Below are 27,673 nucleotides of genomic sequence, written 5' to 3'. Positions count from 1 at the left end.
TAATATGTAAGTGTCCCTTGTTGTGTCGTGATTGGTATATGTAGGGAGTAGAGGGCTGTAATTAGTATATTAAGTCCTGTAAGCGTAATAGTGATGTTTGTTCAGGAGAATGAAGCCATGATCACAAAGAGTTCCCTTGCTAGATTAATGGTGGGGGTAAGGCAAGATTAGTGAGATTTGCTAGAAGTCATCATGAGGCTATCAGTGGAAGGAGTATTTGAAGGCCTCAGGTAAGTAGTATGATTCCTTTGTGGACTCACTCGTAGTTGGAATTTGCTAGGCAGAACAACAGGGATGAAGTGACTCCATGGGTAATTATAAGGGTGACTGCACCTGTAAAGCTTCAAGGGGTTTGGATGAGGAGAGCTATGATGACAAGTGGTATATGGCTTACAGAGGAGTAGGCAATAAGTGATTTTAGATCGGTTTGTTGTAGACAAATGGAGCTTGTCATAACTATCCCTCATAGGGATAGTATGAGGAAGGGGTAGGCTATATATTCTGTTAGGGGGCTAAAGATAAGGGTAAGCCATATTATACCGCAGCCACCTAGTTTTAGAAGTACGGCTGCAAGTACTATTGAGCCGGCAATAGGGGCTTCTACATGGGCTTTTGGGAGTCACAGGTGAAGTCTGAATAGAGTTATTTTTACTATAAAGGCCATAATACATGCTAGTCATATAAGATTATTGGATCAGGAGGCTAATAGTTCTTGGTCAGTAAATATCATTACTAGCATATTTAGTGAATCTGAAGTATTTAAAGTGTAGACAAGTGTAACAAAGTAGAGGAAGGGACCCTACTAGTGTGTAAAATAGGAAATATGAGCTTACATTGAGGTGTTCTGGTTGGTTCCCTCAGTGGGTGATAATAATTAGGGTAGGAATTAGTGTGGCTTCAAAGAAAATATAAAATATAATTAGTTCTGTGGCTGTGAATGCTATAATTTTAAAAAATCTGCAGGGCAATCAATATAGAAATAATAGAGCTTTTTTCGTGGGGGTGATTCATTGAACAGGTAATATTGGCTTGCTAGGATTGTAAGAGGTAATAGGCTGTTAGAATTAGGAGGGGTGACATCAGCAGATCAGAAGAGAAAACTAGTGAGAAGTTGTATGAGTTATTGCTGAATTGGTTAAAAAACAATAGGGTGATGAGGCTGATGAGTAGGCTGTGGATGGTCATGTTAATTCAGATTAAAGAATTTTTAGAGAATCGTATTATTGGTAACAGTATAATTGTTGGAATAATTTTTAGCACTGAAGTAAATTCAGATTTTGTGCGTAATCTAGGCTGTATGTGTTGCAGATTGAAACTAATAAGGCAAGGCCCACTGCGGCTTCACAGGCAGCAAATACTAGGAGGATAATGGGTATTATAGATGCTAGAGTAAAATGTATATTTGAAGTTATAAGGGTAATTATGATAAATATTGACAGTATTATGCCTTCTAGGCACATAGGGATGATACTAGGTGGGATTGATAGATTAATTTTCCCAGTAGTGATATGGTATATGCTAACATAATGTTGATGTAAACAGAGGGCATTTGGTAAATATGGTTTATCATAATCTATTGAGTCAAAATCATTTGTTTTGACTTAAACTATTTACCAGTTCAATTCAATCTAACCCTTTTTGAGTTCTTTCGTAAATTAAGCCTAGGATTAAAATGATAACAGTATAAAGGCTGTGGTGATTATTAGTGTTAGGTAACTTGTTTGAATAGCTCATAGCAGGGGTAGTATTAGAGTGATTTCTAAGTCGAAGAAATGAAATGTGTTGGCTACCAGGAAGAATTTTATGGAAAAGGGGAGGCAGGTGGAGGTTATTGGGTCAAACCTGCCTTCATAGGGGCTGGATTTATCTATATTAAGTTGTGGAAGTCAAAATGTAATTAGTAGTAGGGCCAGTAAGGTGTCGGTTACTAAGGCTAGTGTCAGGTTAATTAATATCTTTCAGATATTATCGAAACTAGTTGATTGGAAGTCAGTGGTACTCTTTATACTAAAAGAGTAGGATCCTCATCAGCAGATAGAGACATATAAGAATAGTCATAGTACATCTACAAAGTGTCAACATCAGGCAGTGGCTTCAAAGCCAAAGTGGTGGTTGGATGTAAAGTGATATATATATATTTTTATTATACTTTAAGTTCCAGGGTACATGTGCACAATGTGCAGGTTTGTTACACAGATATACATGTGCCATTGTTGATTTTGCAGCACCCATTAACTCGTCATTTACATTAGGTATTTTTCCTAATGCTGTCCCTCACCCTGGGCCCCTTTATGTGAGTGTTGGACCCTGTGTCCAAGTGTTCTCATTGTTCAACTCCCACCTATGAGTGAGAACATGCAGTGTTTGCTTTTCTGTCCTTGCAATAGTTTGCTGAGAATGATGGTTTCCAGCTTCATACATGTCCCTGCAAAGGACATGAACTCATCCTTGTTTATGGCTGCATAGTATTCCATGGGATATTTGTGCCACATTTTCTTATCCAGTCTATCATTGATGGGCATTTGGGTTGGTTCCAAGTCTTTGCTATTGTGATTAGTGCCGCAATAAACATACATGTGTATGTGTCTTTATAGTAGCATGATTTATAATCCTTTGGGTGTATACCCAATAATGGGATCACTGGGTCAGATGGTATTTCTAGTTCTAGATCCTTGAGGAATCGCCACACTGTCTTCTGCAATGGTTGAACTAGTTTACAGTCCCACCAACAGTGTAAAAGTGTTCCTATTTCTCAACATCCTCTCCAGCATCTGTTGTTTCCTGTCTTTTTAATGATCGCCATTCTAACTGGCATGAGATGGTATCTCCTTGTGGTTTTGATTTCCATTTCTCTGATGACCAGAGATGATAAGCATTTTTTCATATATCTGTTGGCTGCATAAATGCCTTCTTTTGAGAAATGTCTGTTCATATCCTTTGCCAACTTTTTGATGGGGTTGTTTTTTTCTTGTAAATTTCTTTCTTTGTAGATTTTGGATATTAGCCCTTTGTCTGATGGGTAGATTGCAAAAATTTTCTCCAGTTCTGTAGGTTGCCTGTTCACTCTGATGGTAGTTTCTTTTGCTATGCAGAAGCTCTTTAGTTTAATTAGATCCCATCTGTCTATTTTGGCTTTGGTTGCCTTTGTTTTTGGTGTTTTAGTCATGAAGTCCTTGCCCATGCCTATGTCCTGAATGGTATTGCCTAGGCTTTCTTCTAGGGTTTTTATGGTTTTAGCTCTAACATTTAAGTCTTTAATTCATCTTGAATTAATTTTTGTATAAGGTGTAAGGAAGGGATCCAGTTTCAGCTTTCTACATATGGCTAGCCAGTTTTCCCAGCACCATTTATTAAATAGGGAATCCTTTTCCCATTTCTTGTTTTTGTCAGGTTTGTCAAAGATCAGATGGTTGTAGATGTGTGGTGCTATTTCTGAGGCCTCTGTTCTGTTCCATTGGTCTATCTCTATTTGGGTAGCAGTACCATGCTGTTTCGGTTACTATAACCTTGTAATATAGTTTGAAGTCAGGTAGTGTGATGCCTCCAGCTTTGTTCTTTTGGCTTAGGACTGTCTTGGCAACGTGGGCTCTTTTTAGGTTGCATATGAATTTGAAAGTAGTTGTTTCCAATTCTTTGAAGAAAGTCATTGGTAGCTTGATGGGGATGGCATTGAATCTATAAATTACCTTGAGTAGTATGGCCATTTTCATGATATTAATTCTTCCTATCTGTCAGCATGCGATGTTCTTCCATTTGTTTGTGTCCTCTTTTATTTCATTGAGCAGTGGTTTGTAGTTCTCCTTGAAGAGGTCCTTCACATCTCTTGTAAGTTGGATTCCCAGGTATTTTATTCTCTTTGTAGCAATTGTGAATAGGAGTTCACTCATGATATGGTTCTCTGTTTGTCTGTTATTGGTGTATAAGAATGCTTGTGATTTTTGCACATTGATTTTGTATCCTGAGACTTTGCTGAAGTTGCTTATCAGCTTAAGGAGATTTTGGGCTGAGACGACAGAATTTTCTAAATATACAGTCATGTCATCTGCAAACAGGGACAATTTGACTTCCTCTTTTCCTAATTGAATACCCTTTATTTCTTTCTCCTGCCTGATTGCCCTGGCCAGAACTTCCAACACTGTGTTGAATAGGAGTGGTGACAGAGGGCATCCCTGTCTTGTGCCAGTTTTCAAAGGGAATGCTTCCAGTTTTTGCCCATTCAGTATGATATTGGCTGTTTGTCATAAAGAGCTCTTATTATTTTGAGATACATTCCATCAATACCTAGTTTATTGAGAGTTTTTAGCATGAAGGGCTGTAGAATTTTGTCAAAGGCCTTTTGTGCATCTATTGAAATGATCATGTGGTTTTTGTCATTGGTTCTGTTTTATGTTATGGATTACATTTATTGATTTGCAAATGTTGAACCAGCCTTGCATCCTAGGGATGAAGCCGACTTGATTGTGGTTGATAAGCTTTTGGATGTGCTGCTGGATTGGGTTTGTCAGTATTTTATTGAGGATTTTCACATCGTTGTTCATCAGGGATATTGGTCTAAAATTCTTTTTTTGTGGTGTCTCTGCCAGGCTTTGGTATCAGGATGGTGCTGGCCTCATAAAATGAGTTAGGCAGGATTCCCTCTTTTTCCATTGATTGGAATAGTTTCAGAAGGAATGGTACCAGCTCCTTTTTGTACCTCTAGGAGAATTCAGCTGTGAATCCATCTGGTCCTGGACTTTTTTTGGTTGGTAGGCTATTAATTATTGCCTCAATTTCAGAACCTGTTATTGGTCTATTCAGAGATTCAGCTTCTTCCTGGTTTAGTCTTGGGAGGGTGTATGTGTCCAGGAATTTATCCATTTCTTCTAGTTTTTCTAGTTTATTTGTGTAGAGGTGTTTATAGTATTCTCTGATGGTAGTTTGTATTTCTGTGGGATTGGTGGTGATAATCCCCTTTACCATTTTTTATTGCATCTATTTGATTCTTCTCTCTTTTCTTCTTTATTAGTCTTGCTAGCAGTGTATTTATTTTGTTGATCTTTTCAAAAAACCAGCTCCTGGATTCATTGATTTTTTGAAGAGTTTTTTGTGTCTCTATCTCCTTCAGTTCTGCTCTGATCTTAGTTATTTCTTGCCTTCTGCTAGCTTTTGAATTTGTTTGCTTTGCTTCTCTAGTTCTTTTAATTGTGATGTTAGGGTGTCGATTTTAGATCTTTCCTGCTTTCTCTTGTGGGCATTTAGTACTATAAATTTCCCTGTACACACTGCTTTAAATGTGTCCCAGAGATTCCGGTGTGTTGTGTCTTTGTTCTCATTGGTTTCAAAGAACATCTTTATATCTGTCTTCATTTCATTATTTACCCAGTAGTCATTCAGGAGCAGGTTGTTCAATTTCCATCAAGTTGTGTGGTTTTGAGTGAGTTTCTTAGTCATGAGTTCTAATTTGATTGCATTGTGCTCTGAGAGCCAGTTTGTTGTGATTTCTCTTCTTTTACGTTTGTGAGAAGTGCTTTACTTCTATGTGGTCTATTTTGGAATAAGTGTGATGTCGTCCTGAGAAGAATGTATATTCTGTTGATTTGGGGTGGAAGGTTCTGTAGATGTCTATTAGGTTCACATGGTGCAGAGCTGAGTTCAAGTCCTGGATATCCTTGTTAACCTGTCTCATTGATCTATCTAATATTGACAGAGAGGTGTTAAAGTCTCCCATTATTATTGTGTGGGAGTCTAAGTCTCTTTGTAGGTCTCTAAGGACTTGCTTTATGAATCTGGGTGCTGCTGTATTGGGTGCATATATATTTAGGATAGTTAGCTCTTCTTGCCCAGTTGATCCTTTTACCATTATGTAATGGCCTTCTTTGTCTCTTTTGATCTTTGTTGGTTTAAAGTCTTTTTTTTTTTTTTAAGAGACTGGGATTGCAACCCCTGCTTTTTTTTGCTTTCCATTTGCTTGGCAGATCTTCCTCCATCCCTTTATTTTGAGCCCATGTGTTTCTCTGCACATGAGATTGGTCTCCTGAATACAGCACAGTGATGGGTCTTCAATCTTTATCCAATTTGCCAGTTTGTGTATTTTAATTGGGACATTCAGCCCATTTACATTTAAGGTTAATATTGTTATATGTGAATTTGATCCTGTTATTATGATGTTAGCTAGTTATTTTGCCTGTTAGTTGATGCTGTTTCTTCCTATCATCGATGGTCTTTACAATTTGGCATGTTTTTGCAGTGGCTGGTACTGGTTGTTTCTTTCCATGTTTAGTGCTTCCTTCAGGAGATCTTGTAAGGCAGGCCTGGTAGTGACAAAATCTCTCAGCATTTGCTTGTCTGTAAAGGATTTTATTTCTCCTTCACTTATGAAGCCTAGTGTGGCTGGACATGAAATTCTGGGTTGAAAATTCTTCTCTCTAAGAATGTTGAATATTGGCCCCCACTCTCTTCTGGCTTGTAGAGTTTCTGCTGAGAGATCTGCTGTTAGTCTTATGGGCTTCCCTTTGTGGGCAACCTGACATTTCTCTCTGGCTGCACTTAACATTTTTTCCTTCATTTCAACCTTGGTGAATCTGACAATTATGTGCCTTGGGGTTGCCCTTCTCGAGGAGTGTCTTTGTGGTGTTCTCTATATTTCCTGAATTTGAATGTTGACCTGCCTTGGTAGGTTGGGGAAGTTCTCCTGGATAATATCCTGAAGAGTGTTTTCCAGCTTGGTTCCATTCTCCCCATCACTTTCAGGTACACCAATCAAATGTAGATTTGGTCTTTTCACATAGTCCCGTATTTCTTGTAGGCTTTGTCTCGTTTCTTTTTAGTCATTTTTCTCTAAACGTCTCCTCTCGCCTTATTTCATTAATTTGATCTTCAATCACTGATACGATACCCTTTCTTCCGCTTGATCAAGTCGGCTATTGAAGCTTGTGTAGGCGTCATGTAGTTCTCATGCCATGGTTTTCAGCTCCATCAGGTCATTTACGGTCTTCTCTACACTGTTTATTCTAGTTAGCCATGAGTCTAATCTTTTTTCAAGGTTTTTAGCTTCCTTGTGATGGGTCTGAACATTCTCCTTTAGCTCGGAGAAGTTTGTTATTACCGACCTTCTGAAGTCTACTTCTGTCACCTCGTCAAAGTCATTCTCCGTCCAGCTTCGTTCCATTGCTGGCAAGGAGCTGTGATCCTTTGGAGGAGAAGAGGCCCTCTGGTTTTTAGAATTTTCAGCTTTTCTGCTCTGGTTTCTCCCCATCTTTGTGGTTTTATCTACTTTTGGTCTTCGATGCTGGTAACCTACAGATGGGGTTTTGGTGTGGATGCCCTTTTTGTTGATGTTGATGCTATTCCTTTCTGTTTGTTAGTTTTCTTTCTAACAGTCAGGTCCCTCAACTGCAGGTCTGTTGGAGTTTGCTGGAGGTCCACTCCAGACACTGTTTGCCTTGGTATCAGCAGTGGAGGCTGCAGAACAGCAAATATTGCAGAACAGCCAATGTTGCTGCCTGATCCTTCCTCTGGAAGCTTTGTCCCAAACAGGCACCCACCTGTATGAGGTATCAGTCGGCCCCTACTGGGAGGTGTCTCTCACTTAGGCTACACAAGCGTCAGGGACCCACTTGAGGAGGCAGTCTGTCCATTCTCAGAGCTCAAACACCATGCTGGTAGAAACACTGCTCTCTTCAGAGCTGTCAGACAGGGACGTTTAAGTCTGCAGAAGTTTCTGCTGCCTTTTCAGCTATGCCCTGCCCCCAGAGGTGTGGTCTACAAAGGCAGCAGGCCTTGCAGAGCTGTGGTGGGCTCCACCCAGTTCGAGCTTCCCTGGCCACTTTGTTTACCTACTCAAGCCTCAGCAATGGTGGACGCCCCTCCTCCTGCCAGGCTGCTGCCTCCCAGGTCAGTCACAGACTGCTGCGCTAGCAGTGAGCAAGGCTCCGTGGGCATGGGACCTGCCAAGCCAGACATGGGATATAATTTCCTGGTGTGCCATTTGGTAAGACCGTTGGAAACACACAGTATTTGGGCAGGAGTGTCCTGATTTTCCAGGTACAGTCTGTCATGGCTTCCCTTGGCTAGGAAAGGGAAATCCCCCGACCCCATGTGCTTCCCGGGTGAGGTGATGCCCCACCCTGCTTCAGCTCTCCCTCTGTGGGCTGCACCCCCTGTCCAACCAGTCCCGATGAGATGAACCAGGTACCTCAGTTGGAAATGTGGAAATCACCATCTTCTGCGTCGATCATGCTGGGAGCTGCAGACCAGAGCTCTTCCTTTTCGGACATCTTGTAAAGTGATATTTTAATTGGTGGAGGAAGCAGATAGAAATGTTGATCCAATAATAACATGAAATCTATGAAAGTCTGTGGCTATAAAGAATGTTGAGCCATAGATCCCATCAGAGATAGTAAAAGGGTCCTCGGAGTACTCTGAGATTTGTAGGAGGGTGAAGTAAATACCTAAGGTAATTGTGATGGATAGTGCTAGAATTATTAGCTTTTGATTACCTTCTGTCAGGCTGTGATGAGCCCAAGTAATTGAAACTCCTGATGCAAGTAATACAGATGTATTCAGGAAGGGTACTTCTAAGGGGTTGAGGGGAAAAATGCCTGTTGGGGGGTCAGTGTCCTCCTAATTCTGGCATTGGGGTTAGACTAGAGTGATAGAATGCCCAGAAGAAACCAGCAAAGGAGAATACTTCTGAGATAATAAATAGAATTATTCCATATTGGAGGCCTTTTTGGACAACTGTTGTATGGTGGCCTTGAAATTTACTTTCTCGGATAATGTCACGTCATCATTGATATACAGTTAGTGTGTTGATTAATAGGCCTAGGGTTAAAAAAGTAGTAGAATTAAACTGAAATCACATGGCCAGGCCAGATGTTATTAGTAGAGCTGAGAGAGCTTCTGTTAGTGGTCAGGGGCTGGGTTTGACTATATGGCAAGCATGTGTTTGGTGGGTCATTATGTGTTGTCATATAGATAAAGGCTTACTAGTAGTGTGAAGACATAAGCTTGAATAAGGTCTACGGCGAATTTGAGAATAGTCAGTAGGATTAGAATAATAAAAGTAACTGAAGCTGTAGGAAAAGTAACAGTTAATGGTACTAGTGTGGCTCCTGCAATTAAATGTATTAGTAGATGACTGACTGTAATGGTGGCTGTTAATTGCACAGCTAATGCTATTGGTTGAATAAATAGGCTAATGGTTTCAATGATTACTAGTATAGGGATAAGTGGCATAGGTGTGCCTTGTGGTAAAAAGTAAGCCAAGGAGGTTTCCGTTTTAAAGCAGAAGCCTGTAATTACTGCGCCTGCTCACAAGGGGATTGCTATACCCAGGTTTATTGATAATTGGATAGTTGGTGTAAATGAATGGAGTAGAACCCCAAGGAGGTTTGTTGAGGCAGTGAAGATAATTAGGGATATTATTATAAGGGATCAGGTTTGTCCTTTAATGTTATGGGTAATTATTATCTGTTTTAGTGCAGGTTGGATTAATCATCGTTGAATAGAAAATAATCGGTTAATAATTTGATGACTAGAGGTTGCAAATAGTGGGAAATAGAATGATTAATACTACTGCGGGTAGGCCTAGAATTGTAGGGGTAGCAAAAGAGGTGAATGGATTTCATTCATTTTAATTCTCAGGAAGCCTTGTGTTTTTGTGTTTTGATTATTTTTGATGTAGAGATAATATAAGTGAAATTTAATAATTTTAACTGAATAATGGAGAATACAGTTATGATCATTGACACGGTAATAATGGATCATGGGGAAGTATCTAGTTGAGGCATTCACTGCAGAGAGGTGTAGACTCCCTCAATCTTTAACTTAAAAGGTTAATGCTGAATAGCTTTACAGTGATAATCTAGTGTGGATGTGGATCAGGTTTTGAAATATTTTAAGAGGATTAGTTCTAGGACAATAGGTATAAAACTGGTTAGATTCACAAATTTCTGAGCACTGTCCATAGTAAAGCCCTGGTCATGTAGTGGTTAAGGTAGTTTGATTTAAGCATCTGGGGATTGCATCTGTTTTGAGGCCTAATAAGGGGATAGTTCATGAGTGCAGGATGTCTTCAGATGAGATTAATGTATGGATGGGTATTTCTGTTGGGAGAATTGTTCGGTTATCAACTTCGAGGAGTCGAAGTTCTCCTGGCTTCAAGTCTGGTGTTGGGGTTATATAAGAATTGAAGCTTAAGCAAGGCGCGGTGGCTCACACCTGTAATCCCAGCACTTTGGGAGGCTGAGGTGGGCGGAACACAAGGTCAGGAGATCGAGACCATCCTGGCTAACACAGTGAAACCCCATCTCTACTACATATACAAAAAAATTACGCAGGCATGGTGGTGGGTGCCTGCAGTCCTAGCTATTTGGGAGGCTGAGGCAGGAGAATGGCGTGAACCAGGGAGGCAGAGTTTTCCAGTGAGCTGAGATCGCACCACTGCACTGCAGCCTGGGTGACAGAGTGAGACTCCGTCTCAAAAAAAAAAAAGATAAAAAGGAATTGAAGCTTTATTCTTCATAGTCTATATATTCATAGCTTCAATATCATTGATGACCAATTGCTTTGATGGTAAGAGAAGGATTATTAACTTCATCTGTTTTATACAGAATACGTAGGGATGAGAGGGCTTAAAATTAAGATAATGGCAGGTAAGATAGTTCAAACAGTCTCGATTTCTTGGGCATCTGTGGTGCTAATATGAGTTAATTTTCTTGTGAATATTACGGAAATAATGTATAGAACCAGGAACTAATTAGGAAAATAATTATAAGAACGCGGCCATGGAAAGTGAGCAGTTCTTCTATGATAGGGGATGTAGCGTCTTGAAGGCCTAATTGAACTGGATGAGCCATTAAGACATATAGGATTTAGCCTATAACTTAACTTTGACAAAGTTATGTAATGAATTTACTAATGTCATATCCAGAAAGTCATAGAGGTTTTCGATTGGCTTGAAACCAGTTCCTGGAGGTTCAATTCCTTTCTTTTTCTTTTAAGGATTTAATGTAGGTTGGCTCTTCGAATGTGTGGTAAGGTGGTAGACAGCCATAAAGTCACTCTAAATTACTAGATGGTTGTTCAATTGTTATAGTTTTTCTTTTAGAAACAAAGGCTTCTCAGATTATAAAAATTGTTAGCATAACTGCTGTTAATGAGATAAATGAGCCTAAGGATGAGATAATATTTCATGCGGTGTATGCATTAGGATAATCGGAATAATGTTGCGGCATACCGGATAGGCCAACGAAGTGCTGTGGGAAAAAGGTTAAATTAACACGTATGAATATAATGGTGAAGTGAATTTTAGCATAGGTCTGATTAAGCATATAACCTGAGAATAGGGAGAACCAGTGGTAAAGCCTCCTATGATGGCGAACACCGCTCCTGTTGATAGGACGTAGTGGAAATGAGCTACAACATAGTATGTATCGTGTAAAATAATATCTAGTGATGAATTAGCTAGTACAATGCCGGTTAGACCTCCTACTGTGAAAACGAAGATGAATCCTAGGGCTCAGAACATTGCGGGAGATCATTTGATGTTACCACCGTGCAGTGTAGCTAATCAGCTAAAGACCTTGATGCCAGTAGGGATAGCAGTAATTATGGTAGCGGAGATGAAGTATGCTCATATGTCTACATCTATTCCTACTGTAAATATATGGTGTGCTCATACGATAAACTCTAAGAAGCCAACAGATACTATGGCTCATACTATGCCCATATACCCAAATGGCTCCTTTTTTCCGGAGTAGTACGTCACGATATGGGAGACCATCCCAAAGCCTGATAGAATAAAGATATAAACTTCAGGGTGAGCAAAGAATCAGAATAAATGTTGATACAAGATAGGATCACTCCCACCAGCAGGGTCAAAAAGTAGTGTTGAGCTTATGGTCAGTTAATAGTATGGTAATGCCAGCGGCTAGGACTGAGAGAGAAAGGAGTAGAAGGATTGCTGTAATGAGGACTGGTTGGATGAAAAGCGGTGTTTGATATTGGGATATGGCTGGGGGCTTTATGTTAATAATTGTAGTAATAAAGTTAATGGCTCCTAAAATAGAATACCTGCCAAGTGAAGTGAGAAGATGGTAAGACCCACAAAGGATCCTGCATGTGTTAGGTTTTCAGCTAAAGGGGGATAAACTGTTCAGCCGGTTCCAGCACCGGCTTCTATTGAGGATGCAAGTAGGAGTAGGAAAGAGTGGGGGAGAAGTGAGAAGCTTATTATTATTTATCTGTGTAAATGCCATATCAGGGGCACCAATTATCAGAGGGACTGGCCAGTTGCCAAAACCCCCAATTATAATTGATATGACCATAAAGAAGATTATGATAAATGCGTGGGCAGTAACAATAACATTATAGATCTGGTCATCTCCTAGCAGAGTTCCTGGTTGACCTAATTCTGCTCAAATTAGAAGGCTTAAGGAGGTACCCACTATCCCCACTCATGCACAGAATAGCAGGTATAGTGTTCTGATATCTTTGTGATTGGTTGAAAACAATCAACAATTGATGAACATAAGTGGAAAAAAGGGTAAAATGGCTGAGTAAGCATTAGACTGTAAATCTAAAGACAGAGGTCAAGACCTCTTTTTACCAGCCCTGAGGTAATTTTTTATGTTGAATTGCAAATTCAAAGGAGCAGCTTCAATCCTGCCAGGGCTTCTCCCGCCTACCACCCTCCCCCAACATGGAGGGATAAGTAGATTGAAGCCAGTTGATTAGGGTATTTAGCTGTTAACTAAATTTTTGTGGGTTTGAATTCCACCAATCTAGCAAGGACTTAGCTTAATTAAAGTGGTTGATTTGCGTTCAACTGATGCAGAATAGACTTTTGCACTCCTTGGGTTTGTTACAGAAATTAAGTATAATTCACTTACTAAGGGCTTTGAAGGTCCCTGGTCTTATTTAACCTGAATTTCTAAGTTATAACCAGAATCAGTGGAGAGATGGGTAAGAAGAAGGTAGAAGAAATAAGTGGAGGGAGGAGTAATATGGGTTTTGTGTTTTTGAATTGTCATTTTATTTTCGTATTATTGGATGTGGGCAATATTGTCATTGAGATGGAGTAAATTAGGCATATATAAAAGTACAGGTTGAGTAGTGTTATGATAGCTATAATGGTTGGGGTAATAAGACTATTGTTTTTGAAAATTCTTGAATGATGACTCATTTAGGCAGAAATCCTGTTAATGGAGGTAAACTTCCTAGGGATAGTCGAATTAGTGAAACTATAGGTGTTAATCATGTTAATTTGTTTCAAGTGTGAGACAGTGACAGGGTTGTAGTGCTTATACTTAGGCTAAGTGCTAGAAATGTGGTAGTTAAAATAAGGCAAATAATCAGATTTATAATGGTAATGTTTGGATTATAAGTTAGTACTGGGATCATTCAACCTATATGAGTAATTGAGGAGTAGGTTAAGATTTTGCAGAATTGTGTTTGATTAAGTCCTCCTCAAACACTTACGATAATGGATAGGATTGTAATAGATAGGAGACTGGTCGTGTTTATTGATGGGAAAATTTGAAATATAATCGAGATAGGGGCTAGTTTTTGTCATGTGAGGAGAAGTATGCCAGACATAAGAGAAGTTCCTTAGGTTACTTCTGGGACTTGGAAGTGAAAGGGGGCTATTCCTAGTTTTATTACTAGGGCTGTTATTATTATTAAGGATGAAAATTGATTAGTAGTGTTTATTATTGTCCATTGCCTGGAGGACGGGTTGTTGAAAAGGATACCCATCATGAGAATTATAGATGCAGTTGCTTGTGTAAGAAAATATTTGGTGGCTACTTCTGTAGAGCGGAGATTTATTTTTTAAATCAAGATGGGGGTAAGAACTAGTATGTTTATTCCTAAGCCTGTTCAGATAAGAAATCAGTGTGAGCCTAGCATTGTGATAAGGGTTCCTGTGAAAATAGTAAGAGATAATAAGTTGAGCTAATGGATTAATTAGTATGGGAAGGGTATAACCAACATTTTCAGGAGTATGGGCCCGATAGCTTATTTAGCTGAACTTACTTTAGGATATGGTTTAATAGGTAGCACAGAGAATTTTGGAGTCTCAGGGATAGGTTCAATTCCTATAGTTCTAGAAATAAGAGGATTTTAACCTCTATTGTTTACTCTATCAAAGTAATTGTTTTGTCAGACATATTTCCTATGTTTGGGGTGGAATGCTGGAAATTAGGAAAAGCATTGAGATATATGCAGAATGCTAATGTATGTGGTAGGAAATTTTTTCATAAAAGGTGTATGAGTTGGTTGTAGCGGAATTGGAGGTATGCTGTTCGGATTCATAAAAACAGGGTGGTTAAAAGGAGAGTCTTGGTAATGAAATTTATGGTATAGAGTTCTGATGAATACATAGGGTGTAGTACTCCTAGAAAAACAGTAGTAGTCAGGGCATTTATTACAATAATATTCATATATTCTGCTATAAAGAAGAAGGCAAGTGAACTTGCAGCATATTCGACATTGAAGCCTGAAACTAGTTCTGATTCTCTTTCTGTTAAGTCAAAAGGGGCTCGGTTAGTTTTTGCTAGTGTGGAAATAAATCATATTATGGCTAAGGGTCATGATGGTAGGAGCGGTCAGAGTAATTCTTGCGTTGTGATGAGTGCATATAAGTTTAGCCACTTAGTAGTAGTACTGATAGCAGGATAATGGCTAGGGTGACTTCATATGAAATTGTCTGGGCCACAGCTCGTAATGTGCCGATTAGTACATAATTTGAATTGGATGCTCATCCTGATCATAGAATGGAACAGATGGCTAGGCTTGATGTGACTAGAATAAATAAGAGGACTATATTAAAATTCATTAGGGGATCGGGTATAGGAAGGGGAGTCCAGAAGAGGAGGGCGATATAAAGGGCCAGGGTTGGGGCAATGATATAAAGGGTAACAGTAGACGTTGAGGGTCTTTGGTGAAAAGTTTTATTGGGTCAGCAAATGGTTGAAGCAGTCCACAGGGGCCTACGGTATTAGGTCCTTTGCATAACTGTTAAGTGTAAGGAATGCTATAGCGATTAGAGTAGGAATAATAAGTAGGAAAAGGTTAATTATAGGCATATTGTTAAGGGGAGTTGAACCTCTGATTGTAAAGTTTTACGTTTTATGCTATTGCCAGGCTCTGCCATCTTAAGAAACCCTGTTCTTGGGTAGGGTGTGTGGTGATTTCCTAGATTGAGATAGCATCATTTATCGGGGGAGGGCACTTTATGAAGCGGGCCCTATTTCTCTTGTCCTAGGAGAAATGTTAAACAGATAGAAACCAACCTGGATTACTCCGGTCTGAAATCACATCACGTAGGACTTTAATCGTTGAATAAACGAACCCTTAATAGCGGCTACACCATTAGGATGTACTGATCCAACAAAGAGGTCGTAAACCCTATTATTGATATGATAGAATAGGATTGCACTGTTATCCCTAGGCTAACTTGTTCTGTTGATTAAATTATTGGGTCAATGTGTATTAACTCACTTAGACTACTGTGGTCTTAGTTTAGGTTGTTTAGAGGTTGAATATGCTATGAGGTCACCCCAACCAAAATTTTTAATGCAGAGATAGTAGGTTAAGGCCTATAGGCTTTTTGAGTTTTTATTTGCATTAATGAATTAAAGTGCTATGGGGTCTTCTCATCTTATTTGCTTATAACCGCCTCTTCACCAATAGGTCAGATTCCACTGATTAAAATAGTAAGAGACAGCTGAACCCTCATGTGGCCATTCTTTAAGTCCCTATTTAGGGAACAAGTGATTATGCTACCTTGCAAGGTCAGGATACGGTGGTCGTTGAACATATGTCACTGGGCAGGTAGTGCCTCTAATACTGGTAATGCTAGAGGTGATGTTTTTGGTAAACAGGTGGGGTAAGATTTGCCGAGTTCCTTTTGCTTTTTGTAATATTTCCTTGGCGCATGCCTGTGTTGGATTAACAGTATAAATAATAGGGTGCTTATTGTAAAATATCTGGCTGCTAACTGTCAGTGGGTTATTCCAGTCTGATGTAAGCTTATGCAGTGGAGAATATTTTCGTATTATTTATATTAACATTATTGCTTCTATTAAATAATAGATTAGACCAATGTAATGTTAGGAGTTCAGTAGAGTGATTAGAATTTAAGATACTTGGATGTTGAGCTTGAACACTTTCTTAATTGTTGGCTGCTTTTGGGCCAACTGTGGCAATATTATTTTGTACTCTCTGTAGGAAGGTTGGTTCCTAGGGTCTAAAGAGCTGTCCCTCTTTAGATTAACAGTTAAACTTACAGGGAGATTAAGTAATTCTGTGGGTAAGTTTAAAGTTGAACTAAGATTCTATCTTGGACAGCCAGCTATCACCAGGCTTGGTAGGCTTATCACCACTACTCATGAATCTTCCCACTATTTTGCCACGTAGGTGAGTACGCTCTTTCAGCCATTCTTGCATAGCTCGTTTGGTTTCGGGGGACTTGGCTATCTCTGTGTAAAGTTATTTCTACTTAATACATTATGCAGAAGGTATAAGGGCTTGTCTTTGCTCAGTTCTTTCAGCTTTCCCTTATGGTACTGTATCTATTGTGCCAAGATAAGAATTTCTATTGCCTATACTTTTGTCTAAGGTAAATGGTTTGATTAAGATGGTTTAATAATATTTTTAGTGAGGTTTGGGGCTAGGGTTGACTCAGAGTGATCAGGTTGTGATGAAATCTTCTGGGTGTAAGCTGGATGCTTTGGGTTAAGCGACACTTTGTTTGTCCAAGCGCATTTTCCAGTACCCTTACCATATTATGACTTATCTCCACTATTCATGTGTAGAGAATTTAAATAATATTTCTAGAATGATATTTGAGGAGGGTGACAGGTGGTGTGTGTGTGCTTCGTGGCCTTATTCAACCAAGCACTCTACTCTTGGTTTACTGCCAAATCCTCCTTGAGCCCTTAGATTTCATAAAGGTTGTCGTGAGATTTTCTGGGGTAGAAAATGTAGCCCATTTCTTGCCACCTCATGAGCTACACCTTGACCTAATGTTTTTATGTATTTACTTGTGCTTACTTTATAACCTGAGGTGCTCTAATAGGACAACCTTGTTTTACAACTCTGATTGTTATTAATGATAATCCTTTCCTAATTAACTCAATTAAGTGCCTAGCAATCGGCAGTATCTTCACCAGATTCCTCATCACTAACAGTATTATCCCTACTTCATCCCCTCAAACAACTATACCACTCCACCTAAAGCTCACAGCCCTAGGTGTAACCACCCTAGGTCTCTTACTAGCAATAGAGCTTAATTTCATAACTAATAACCTTAAAGTACCCATTATAGACATTTAACTTCTCCAATATACTAGGTTTTTATTCAGCTACAATTCACCATTCAGCAACCCCACTTAAGCCTATTCACAAGCCACAATCTAGCTTCACTTCTACTAGACCCAGTTTGACTAGAAAAGTCTATACCAAAAACCATTTCACGAACCCAAACTTCAGCCTCCATTACTGTATCTGACCAAAAAGGCCTGAACTGTACTATTAATTATCTAATCTATTACCCTGAGTAATTTCAATTGCAACAAAAATACTAACAATGATCAACCAGCAACCACCAACCAACACCCGTTAAGTATACAAGGCAGCTGCACCTACAAAATCCTCACCAATCAACCCCTCCCCCTCAAAAATTAATCAACTCCCTATGCTATTAAAATCAACCGTGATCACCACCCCATCATATTCAACTATTCACCAAACCAATATCAACTCTATTAATAATCCCAATAATAAGGCCCCTCAAATATCAGTACTTGACCCTCATGTTTCAGGATACTCCTCAATAGCTATCACTGGAGTATAACCAAAAATAACCATTATACCACCCAAGTAAATAAAAAAGACTATTAACCCTGTGAAAGCCCCACCAAAATTCAACACAATACCACAACCCACAGCACCACTAATAATTAGCCCTAAGCCTCCATAAATAGGAGACAGTTTTGAAGAAAAACCTACAGTCGCTATAAACAAGAAAACACTTAATAAACATAAAGCATATGCCATTTTCCCATGTGGACTATAACCATGACTATAAGACCTAAAAAAAAAAAAAGTTAAACGTAAGACTTAAAAGACTTAAATGTTCACTGTTACTGTAAATATAGAAATGGCAAAATATTAAATAACAACAATAAAGTTTGAAGTCTGTGCTCTAAAATTTCATTTATCATACTGAAATATACTCACCAGAATATGGGACTTTCACCAGGTTCTTTTACTTTATAGTATTCTTTGTCTTGTGGCAAGACTTTGGTTAACCCAAAATCTCCAATTTTAACTCTGTTCTCATTCTCCACCAATATATTTCTTGTTGCCAGATCCCTGTGGATATACCTTTTTGTACCAAGATACTCCATACCCTATGGATAAAACATTTTTCTTTCAGCTAGTTTTATAAACATAAACAATTTAAATGGTCTTAACCCTATGCATTCCCTTCATTATCTATGAAAACGTCTAGATGATTTCCTAACATCTACTTCAACATGGTTGCTTCATCTACAGCAAATAATCAGGATATTAGTTACCTTGCATATCTGAGATGTGTACTGCAGAAGTTTTTTGTGATCTATCCGTTCTTTATGTTTTTGAAGATAGTCTCGTAAACTTCCATATGGTAAATATTCCATAATTAATTTTAGATTACGCCGACCTTTTAACATAAAGGTGGAAACAATGTTTTACTCTGCCATATTATACTGATTAAATATTAGAAAACTATCATACATAAATGACTTAAACATATATAACATCTAAGATGACAAAACTTTATTATACATTAAAGGTGATATAGTTGTTAAGAACATAGTCTTTTTGAATCAAAGACTTTTGAACAAATAAAAACAAAAACAAGTTTTGAATAAAAGCTTTGAAACTATTTGCATTTCAGTTTTCTATAACTCTTTAGGCAAACCAAAATAAACTGATGAGAAAACTTCCTTTCTCCTCATTTATATCGAACAAAAAACACTGAATTCAAAAATATTTTTATAGAAAATGTAAACAAAAACAGTTCCTTTAAAAATGATACTTTCTTGGTAAGCTTAAGCAAGAGGTGAAAAGAATGTTTAACCAACTAGCCAAATACTTCCTATAGTTATAGTCTATGATCACCAAACACAATCTCTAGTCATTATAGAATGCCTCTCCCTCTGGGCATTGGCATAAGTCCAGATCGTTAGACACTGTACATTTCTATTACACAGGATGCCAAAGACATACCTTGAATTGAAAATAGGTTTCAAGGGGCACCTACCAGCACTGTAGCACACTCCCTTGTACTTCACGATGTTATCATGCTGTAGGGATTTCAGGATTTCAATTTCCCTTTCAAAGTCTCTTAGGTGCTCTTCAGTACTATGCTGAAGCTTTTTTACAGCCACCACCTCCCCAGTGTTGTCCTGTAGAGGGTCATACCGGCACATCTCCACACTCCCAAAATTACCCTAAATGACACATCACATTAGGATGGAAATATCAAGTTTTCAAGGCAAATTACAAATAAATTATAATTATATAGAAAATTCTAGTAGCTGGAATTAGCGGACTGTCTTTTTTTTTTTTTTTTTTTGAGACGGAGTCTCGCTGTATCGCCCAGGTTGGAGTGCAGTGGCACGATCTCGGCTCACTGCAAGCTGCGCCCCCTGGGTTCACGCCATTCTCCTGCCTCAGCCTCCCCAGTAGCTAGGAATACAGGCGCCCGCCAATACGCCCGGCTAATTTTTTGTATATTTAGTAGAGACGGGGTTTCGCTGTGTTAGCCAGGATTGTCTCATCTCCTGACCTCATGATCTACCCGACCCGGCCTCCCAAAGTGCTGGGATTACAGGCGTGAGCCACCATGCCCAGCAGCAGACTATCTTTAAGCTTATATTAAGGAACTCTTAGAACAAGAAAAGGAAATACTATCTCAACAGGTGGGTAGTAAACCTATAAATTTAATTTCTTCAAAAGGAATTACAGGCTGAAATATAAATTACTTCAAAAAAGCATTTAAATAAATGATGAGCATTAATTATCATGATAAGCCAAGGGACGTGCTGAGGATTCCTAAACTTTTGTCACTAACTTCCAGGAAGAATTTTCCTTTTTTACAAAATATCTTTTGCTATCACTGTCAGTGATCTGGATGGAATGTGTCTGTTATGGGCTAAATGTCAGTGACCCCCCTACCCAAAGTTTATATAATGAAGCCTTAACTCCCAATATGACTGTATTTGGAGATGGGGCCTTGTGAGGAGGTGATAAAAGTTAAATTAGGTTATAAAGTGGAACCCTAATGTGACAAGGCTAGTGCCCTTATAAGAGGAAGAGACATTAGAGCAATCTCTCTCTCCCATGTGAGGACACAGCAAGAAGACCGCCATCTGCAAGCCAAGAAGAAACCTCACTAGAAACCAATCCCTGCCAGAACTTTGATCTCAGACTTTCCAGGCCCTGGAATTGAGAGAAATAAATGTCTGATATTTAAGCTACCCAGTCTATGGTATTTTGTTATAGCAGCCCAAGCAAATTAAGAAATAAGAAACTTTTAGCCTATGGGATGACTCCACATTTTTTTTTGAAGATGTCTTTAAAGAAATCCACTCTTTTTACCTAAAACTCATTAACTACATAGAATTGGTAAGTTGCTATAACATTTAAATAAAGTATAGGTTTTTGATATTAATCAAATTAGTGTATTTTGGATATTATTGCATTCTTACAGGATAAAACAATGTAGTTCTTGAGATACAAGATTCTAAGTGACTGTATTTCCAGTTATATACTTGAAGCCAATTTTTTTAAAAACCTAGACCATGGACCATGTAGGCTCAAAGTTAAATCTCTCAGTTACACAGTTTAGAAGGCCACACAACAAGGTGGATAGACTCAGGGATTTGCAAGACCCAGGACTCTCAAGTCAGATTGGAACTAGAATATTGATCCACAACTTGCTCTCTCTGTGACTGTGGACAATTCACAACTCCCTAAAATGAGGTTTTTCTTCCTTAAAGTGGAGAATAATAAAATGTCTATCTATCTCATGAGGCTGTTGTGAGAAATTATTCCAAGACATATTTTAGAAATCAAAAGTAGGAAATAAGTTTTATCTTCTTTCCCTCTACTTAACAATGTGTTCATAAAATTTATTTTCCAGTGCCACTATATATTCCTTGAAATTAATGATTTTTAACTATTGTATATTGTCACATGAATGCACTAATTTTTAACATTGGAAATATAAATGTACACTAAGAAAAATTTTTAAATACAGTCATGTCATTGCAATAATATTCTTATAAATAATATTTGTGTACGTCTCTATTAAGGATACTTAATTAGCTGTTCAAAAGGTAAGAACATTTCAAAGGGCCTTGATACACACTGCATTAGAGGCTCTCTGGCAGTGGTTACCATTTGATGTTCCAATAAGCAGTGGGAAAATGTGTATTTTATCACATCCCTGCCAACAATGGTCATACTTTTTCTAAATCTTTGTCACTTTGATTGATAGGCAAAAATCAGTCTCACTTTTAATTTGGAATGCCTCTATTTTTCTTATGGAAGAAGGAGATGAAGAAAAATACAGCGAAAAGAAAGATTTAAGATAGAAAACTGGAAGGGTTGGAGATAGGACCAGAAGAAATCAAGTAAGGGAGAGTAAAAGAATTACAAGTGATATGGTTTGGCAGTGTCCTCACCCAAATCTCATCTTGAATTGTAAACCCCATAATCCCCACATGTCACTGGAGGGACCCGGTGGGAGGCAACTTAATCATGGGGGTGGTTTCCTCCATGCTGTTCTCATGATAGTGAGTTCTCATGAGATCTGATGGTTTTGTAAGCGTCTGGCATTTCCCCTGCTGGCACTCATTATCTCTCCTGCTGCCCTGTGAAGAGGTGCCTTCTGCCATGACTGTAAGTTTCCTGAGGCCTCCCCAGCCATAGGTAACTGTGAGTCAATTAAGCCTCTTTCCTTTATAAATTACCCAGTCTCAGGTATGTCTTTATAAGCAGCGTGAGAACAGACTAATACAACCAGTAAGAGTCCTAAGTGCCTAACCAATGTTGGAAACCAATTTCCAATGAAAACAATAAAGATTTATATCTGATTTTTTTCTTATAGTGTTTGAGGGATGGAAGCACAATTTTAAAAATGCTAAGTTGTATTGTTCCCGTACTAGGAAATAATAGGGAACGTGAAGCAGATAATCAAGGGAAGGCGGGGGGGGGGGGGGTGATATAATTGTAGATACCAGCAAAAGTAGTTTAAAAAATACGAACATTTAAAGGCCCTTGATACAAACTGCTCTATGAGAAGCTCTCTAGAAAGGGTCACCAATTTACGTTCCAATAAGAAGAAAGTGTGAAAGACACTAGCAATAGCAAAGATATCAAAAAGAAGGCATTTATGTTGAAAAACGCCAAAGGCTATAAAGTTATAGTCAGACAGGGAGATTTCAGGGTAGGAAATTTCCTAAGTAAGGTTATTACACGGGATTATAGAGTTCAAAATGAATTCAGTTAACATAATCATAACTTTGGGGTAGAGAAGCCAAGGAATTTTTTTTTTAAGTATTGGAAGGGCATCCAAAATAATGGCAGGAGGTAAGGTGACGAGAAAACAACGAGTACTAAAAGTATTCAAGGAATGTGGACCAAGATGTTAGCTAATGATGCAAGAGAGGAAAATAAAAATCATATTCAGAGAAGATTAAGAATGATGCTGATAATCTCAAAGTAGTCGCACTAAGATCCTGATCTCTGAATCCTATATCTCCACCATGGAGGAAAAAGGAATAAAGAGGATTTCAAAACAGCTAGGAGTGAAGTGAGAAGGTAAAGGATATAAAGAATATAAGAGGTTTCAGGCTCCAGGTCCAGGCAGGAGGATCGCGGGCCAGAGGCGGAGCCGCCATCCTGCCACGACTCTCAGACTCCGACCATGGCCTCGCGCTGGTGATGGCGGCGGCGGCGGCGGCGCGGCTGTTCCTGGAGACCGGCGGCGCGGAGACCGCTCCCCTAGCCTTGGCGGGGCCGCAGGGGCCGCGCGCCGGGCGCCGCTGCCGATGCCTGCGCAGGCTCATAGGCGGAAGGGACTTGACTGGTCTCAGATACCCTATTTTAATCTTGTGAAGCATTTAACACCTGCCTGTCCAAATGTATATAGTATATCACAGTTTCATCACACAACCCCGTACAGCAAAACACACACTGGTGAGAAATACACCGATCCTTTCAAACTCGGTTGGAGAGACTTGAAAGGTCTGTATGAGGACATTAGAAAGGTACTGCTCATATCGACAACAGAACTTAAGGAAATGTCTGAGTACTACTTTGATGTAAAAGGAAAAGCCTTTTGACCAATTATTGTGGTACTAATGGCCCAAGCACGTAATATTCATCATAATAACTCCCGACATGTGCAAGCTAGCCAGCGCGCCACAGCCTTAATTGCAGGAATGATCCACACTGCTAGTCTTGTTCACGATGACGTTACTGATGATGCAAGTTCTCGAAAAGGAAAACACAAGATCTGGGGTGAAAAGAAGGCTGTCCTTGCTGGAGATTTAATTCTTTCTGTAGTATCTATAGCTGGGGCACAAATTGGAAATGCAACTGATATATCTATTTTAACCCAAGTTATTGAAGATTTGGTGTGTGGTGAATTTCTTCAGCTCGGATCAAAAGAAAATGAGAATGAAAGATTTGCACAATACCTTGAAAAGACCTTCAAGAACACTGCGAGCCTGATAGCCAGCAGTGGTAAAGCAGTCTCTGTTCTAGGATGCCCCGACCCAGTGGTGCATGAGATCGGCTATCAGTACGGAAAAAATGTAGGAATAGCTTTTCAGCTAATAGATGATGTATTGGACTTCACCTCATGTTCTAACATAGGCAAACCAACATCAGCTGATGTGAATCTCGGGTTAGCCACTGGTCCTGTCCTGTCTGCCTGTCAGCAGTTCCCAGAAATGAATGCTATGATCATGAGATGGTTCAGTTTGCCGGGAGATGTAGACAGAGCTCCACAGTATGTATTACAGACTGATGGTGTGCAACAAACAACCTACCTCGCCCAGCAGTACTGCTGTGAAGCAGTAAGAGAGATCAGTAAACTTCCACCATCCCCAGAAAGAGACGCCCTCATTCAACTTTCAGAAATCGTACTCACAAGACATAAATGACAACTTTCTGTTCTTTCTGGCAGCTATCTCACCAGACTGTGCCTAAAGAATTTTGTGGAATACACTTTGTTTGCTTCATATGCAGGTAACCAAAAATCATTCTAAAAGATATCAAACTTACTGATGGGCAATTTATTTGTTTTATTGCAAAAGTTTTTTCAGAAAACTTTTTAAATGTAATTAAACCATCTGAATCTGTCATTCTAGTCCTATAAATTCTAACTGAGGTATCTTGATGGTTATATGTGGTACTGTTTACACTGTTAATATCCACATGTAAGGCTATTACACAAATAATCCATGTTAAAATTTAAAAAAAAAAGAATATAAGTATATGTGGGCATGAGGATAAAGGAAGAAAGCAAAAACACTACATTTCAAGTAGCAAAAGAAAAGATTTCACAATAGTTTCTTGGCTCCTTTACAACAGTATGAAAATAGTTTTTTAAAAATAAAAAATATATACCACTATTTCTCTTGGCTTAAAAAATATGAAAATAATAATTTTAAATATATATATCCCTCTTTGGAATATTTTCACCATACCACTAATTGAAAAGGATAACTTAAAGGGATACAGTAGCTAATTTTTATAAAATGAAAAGGTGACATGCAATCATTTTTGTAGGAATGGCATTTTGATTGTTTCAATAAGGCAGTACAAATAGCTAGACAAACCACTGAACACATCAATTACTTCAAACAAACAAAGATGAAAGTAAAATTATGGTGTTAAATCCAGAAAGGAAATATCCACATTAAAATATCTATGACTGACTAATGATTACACCATTTTACTTTCATTTCCTACAAACTAAATTACTAAGAAATATATTTCATTGTACATATATTTCGAAAATGCCTTCCTTAGAGTCTCTTCAATTTACTTATGTTTAAAAGAATTTTAAGCTCACAGAACTATGGAAAACACTAAAAATGTTAAAAAGCAAAAGAAAATTAACTCAAAATTACAATAAAGGGGAATGTTATAAATAAATTATGGTATATTCACTTTTAAAATTATGTCTCAAAAGAATACTAATAATGGGAAAATCTTGATATATGAAAAATAGCAAGATATAGAATTGTATATATAGAATGGTTTCACTATTGAAAGAAATTGTGTAGTTGTGCAGAGACTACAACAAATGGAACGTATCTTCACTGTAGTATTTTCCAATTTCTCTATAAGCAGTATCTATATCACTTTCATAACTAGAAAAAATTAACTTGAAAAGATAACTTTATAATTTAGTCTGCTGTTTCCCTTTTGTTAATGTAAATTAGTGATCTTTTGATGTATTCTTTGTTATGTCTACTTCTTAAATACCAGTATATATTCCATTGTTTTGACAATATATGACAAAATTGTGTGCCTAGTCATCTGTTGGGATCTAAAGGAACTTTTTTTAAGTCCAGGAAAAAAAAGGCAAGCAAACTAAAACTAAGATCTAATAAACAACAGAAGACTGTGATTAAGTTGTATAGAAGAAACAATAAATGCTATAAGTTCCCAGAAAAGAGGAAAATCAATGACATCTGGAGATATTTCAGGAAAATATGAATTAGGGAATAGCTGATAATAACAGACAACACTAATATGGTACTTACTAGTGAGAACCTTATCCTAGCAAGCTTATGCGAGAAAGAGCTTACTGCTATGGTTGGACCTACTAAGAACTGAGCATTCCCTGGTCTTACTTACAATATGTAGGTTATACACGACTGTGTGACCTTTTAATAGACAGAGCCTCTGCTAGTGAATATGGCACAGTCAAAATCCTAGACCCTAAGCAATAAGATTAATTCTCCCTGAGATGACTAAAGGCAGAAAGGCAGGTAGAAAAGCTTATGTATTCCTTTCTCTATTTCACTGAATCACTTAAAATGAACTCCTGCTACCAAGAAACAGTCTCTTGGTCAAGTCAATTTGAGTAATACTGCCTAATTCATCATCCTCTTGAAGATGTTCCATGCACATTACATGTTAAAGCCTCTGAAAAGTTCTTCAGTTATAGGGAAAACAAAGAGAGATCAGCGTGTTACTGTGTCTATGTAGGAAAGGAAGACATAAGAAATTCCATTTTGACTTGTACCCTGAAGAATTGCTTTGCCCTGAGATGCTGTTAATCTGTAACTCTGCCCCAACCTTAAGTTCACAAAAACATGTGTTGTATGGAATCGAGGTTTAAGGCCAGGGCTGTGTAGGATGTGCCTTGTTAACAAAATGTGTACAGGCAGTATGCTTGGTAAAAGTCATCGCCATTCTCCAGTCTCAGTAAACCAGGGGCACAATGTACTGCGGAAAGCCGCAGGGACCTCTGCCCTGGAAAGCCGGGTATTGTCCAAGGTTTCTCCCCATGTGATAGTCTGAAATATGGCCTCGTGGGATGGGAAAGACCTGACTGTCCCCCAGCCCGACATCCATGAAGGGTCTGTGCTGGGGAGGATTAGTAAAAGAGGAAGGCCACTATCTCCTGCCTGCTCCTGGGAACTGAATGTCTCGGTATAAAACCCCATTGTACATTTGTTCAATTCTGAGATAGGAGAAAAACTGCCCTGTGGCAGGAGGCGAGATATGTTGGCAGCAATGCTGCTTTATTACTCTTTACTCCACTGAGATGTTTGGGTGAAGAGAAGCATAAATCTAGCCTATGTGCACACCCAGGCATAGTACCTTCCCTTGAACTTATTTGTGACACAGATTCCTTTCCTCACGTTTTCTTGCTGACCTTCTCCCCACTATCACCCTGCTCTCCTGCCGCATTCCTCTTGCTGAGATAGTGAAAATAGTAATAAATACTGAGGAAACTCAGACCAGTGCCGGTGTGGGTCCTCCGTATGCTAAGCGCTGGTCCCCTGGGCCCACTTTTCTTTCTCTATACTTTGTCTCTGTGTCTTATTTCTTTTCTCAGTTTCTTGTCCCACCTGATGAGAATTACCCACAGGTGTGGAGGGGCTGGCCCCCTTCATTCAGTAAACATGGCTGTTTATTTAACACAGCATTTCTGCGATATCTGACAACCAAACCTTTTTTTTCTACAAGCACTCTTTAAAATGTTGTAGAAAGTGAACTTTAGAAATGCTCTAAGTTTTTCCTAAATGAAATGATTATACTCTATTTGAAAAACTTCTGACAATTTACCTTGCCAAGTTGCTGTAGAAATTTCAAATGTCTCTCTTCAAACTGTGTAGGATCCCGGTCTTCAAAGGCACCAGAAAACCCTAGGGCACCTATCCTCATATTTGGTAACATGTCATTTTCTGTTAATAGTTCATAATCTGGAGAAATAAAGAATATTATCACCCTAAATTAGCAAATAACATTCTGTGGACTAAACTGATATACATTCAAGTTGACCAAAATAATCATGAGTTACAAATACTAAATGATAACAAGGAAACTCAAATAGTTTCGATTATATTAATGGGAGCCTTTAATCATTACCCATAATCTGACAGGC

At 38.6% G+C, this 27,673-nt stretch overlaps 1 protein-coding gene, 1 long non-coding RNA gene and 1 pseudogene across 4 annotated transcripts in view; 2 read left to right on the top strand and 1 right to left on the bottom strand.

Annotated features, from left to right (window-relative positions):
• JAK2 (Janus kinase 2) overlaps nt 1–27,673 on the bottom strand; it is a 147,821-nt gene that overhangs the window by 22,756 nt on the left and 97,392 nt on the right. For all 3 annotated transcript variants that reach the window (XM_030809442.1, XM_030809533.1, XM_030809477.1), the window contains 4 exons: nt 27,355–27,491; nt 19,295–19,484; nt 18,567–18,691; nt 18,226–18,398 (listed from right to left, as the gene is read on the bottom strand). In XM_030809442.1, coding sequence (XP_030665302.1) covers nt 18,226–18,398; nt 18,567–18,691; nt 19,295–19,484; nt 27,355–27,491 — 625 coding nt within the window. The remainder of the gene's footprint in view (nt 1–18,225; nt 18,399–18,566; nt 18,692–19,294; nt 19,485–27,354; nt 27,492–27,673) is intronic.
• LOC115834455 lies at nt 54–12,067 on the top strand. Its single transcript, XR_004029356.1, has 5 exons — nt 54–64; nt 7,676–7,679; nt 9,412–9,418; nt 10,917–10,924; nt 11,973–12,067. It is a non-coding gene; the product is annotated as an uncharacterized LOC115834455 (long non-coding RNA).
• LOC100589659 lies at nt 22,967–24,209 on the top strand (annotated as a pseudogene).

The sequence above is a fragment of the Nomascus leucogenys genome, chromosome 1a, assembly GCF_006542625.1.
Source record: "Nomascus leucogenys isolate Asia chromosome 1a, Asia_NLE_v1, whole genome shotgun sequence".
NCBI lineage: Eukaryota > Metazoa > Chordata > Mammalia > Primates > Hylobatidae > Nomascus > Nomascus leucogenys.
Note: the sequence above shows the minus strand (reverse complement) of the source record. Positions and strands in the feature narration are given on the sequence as shown.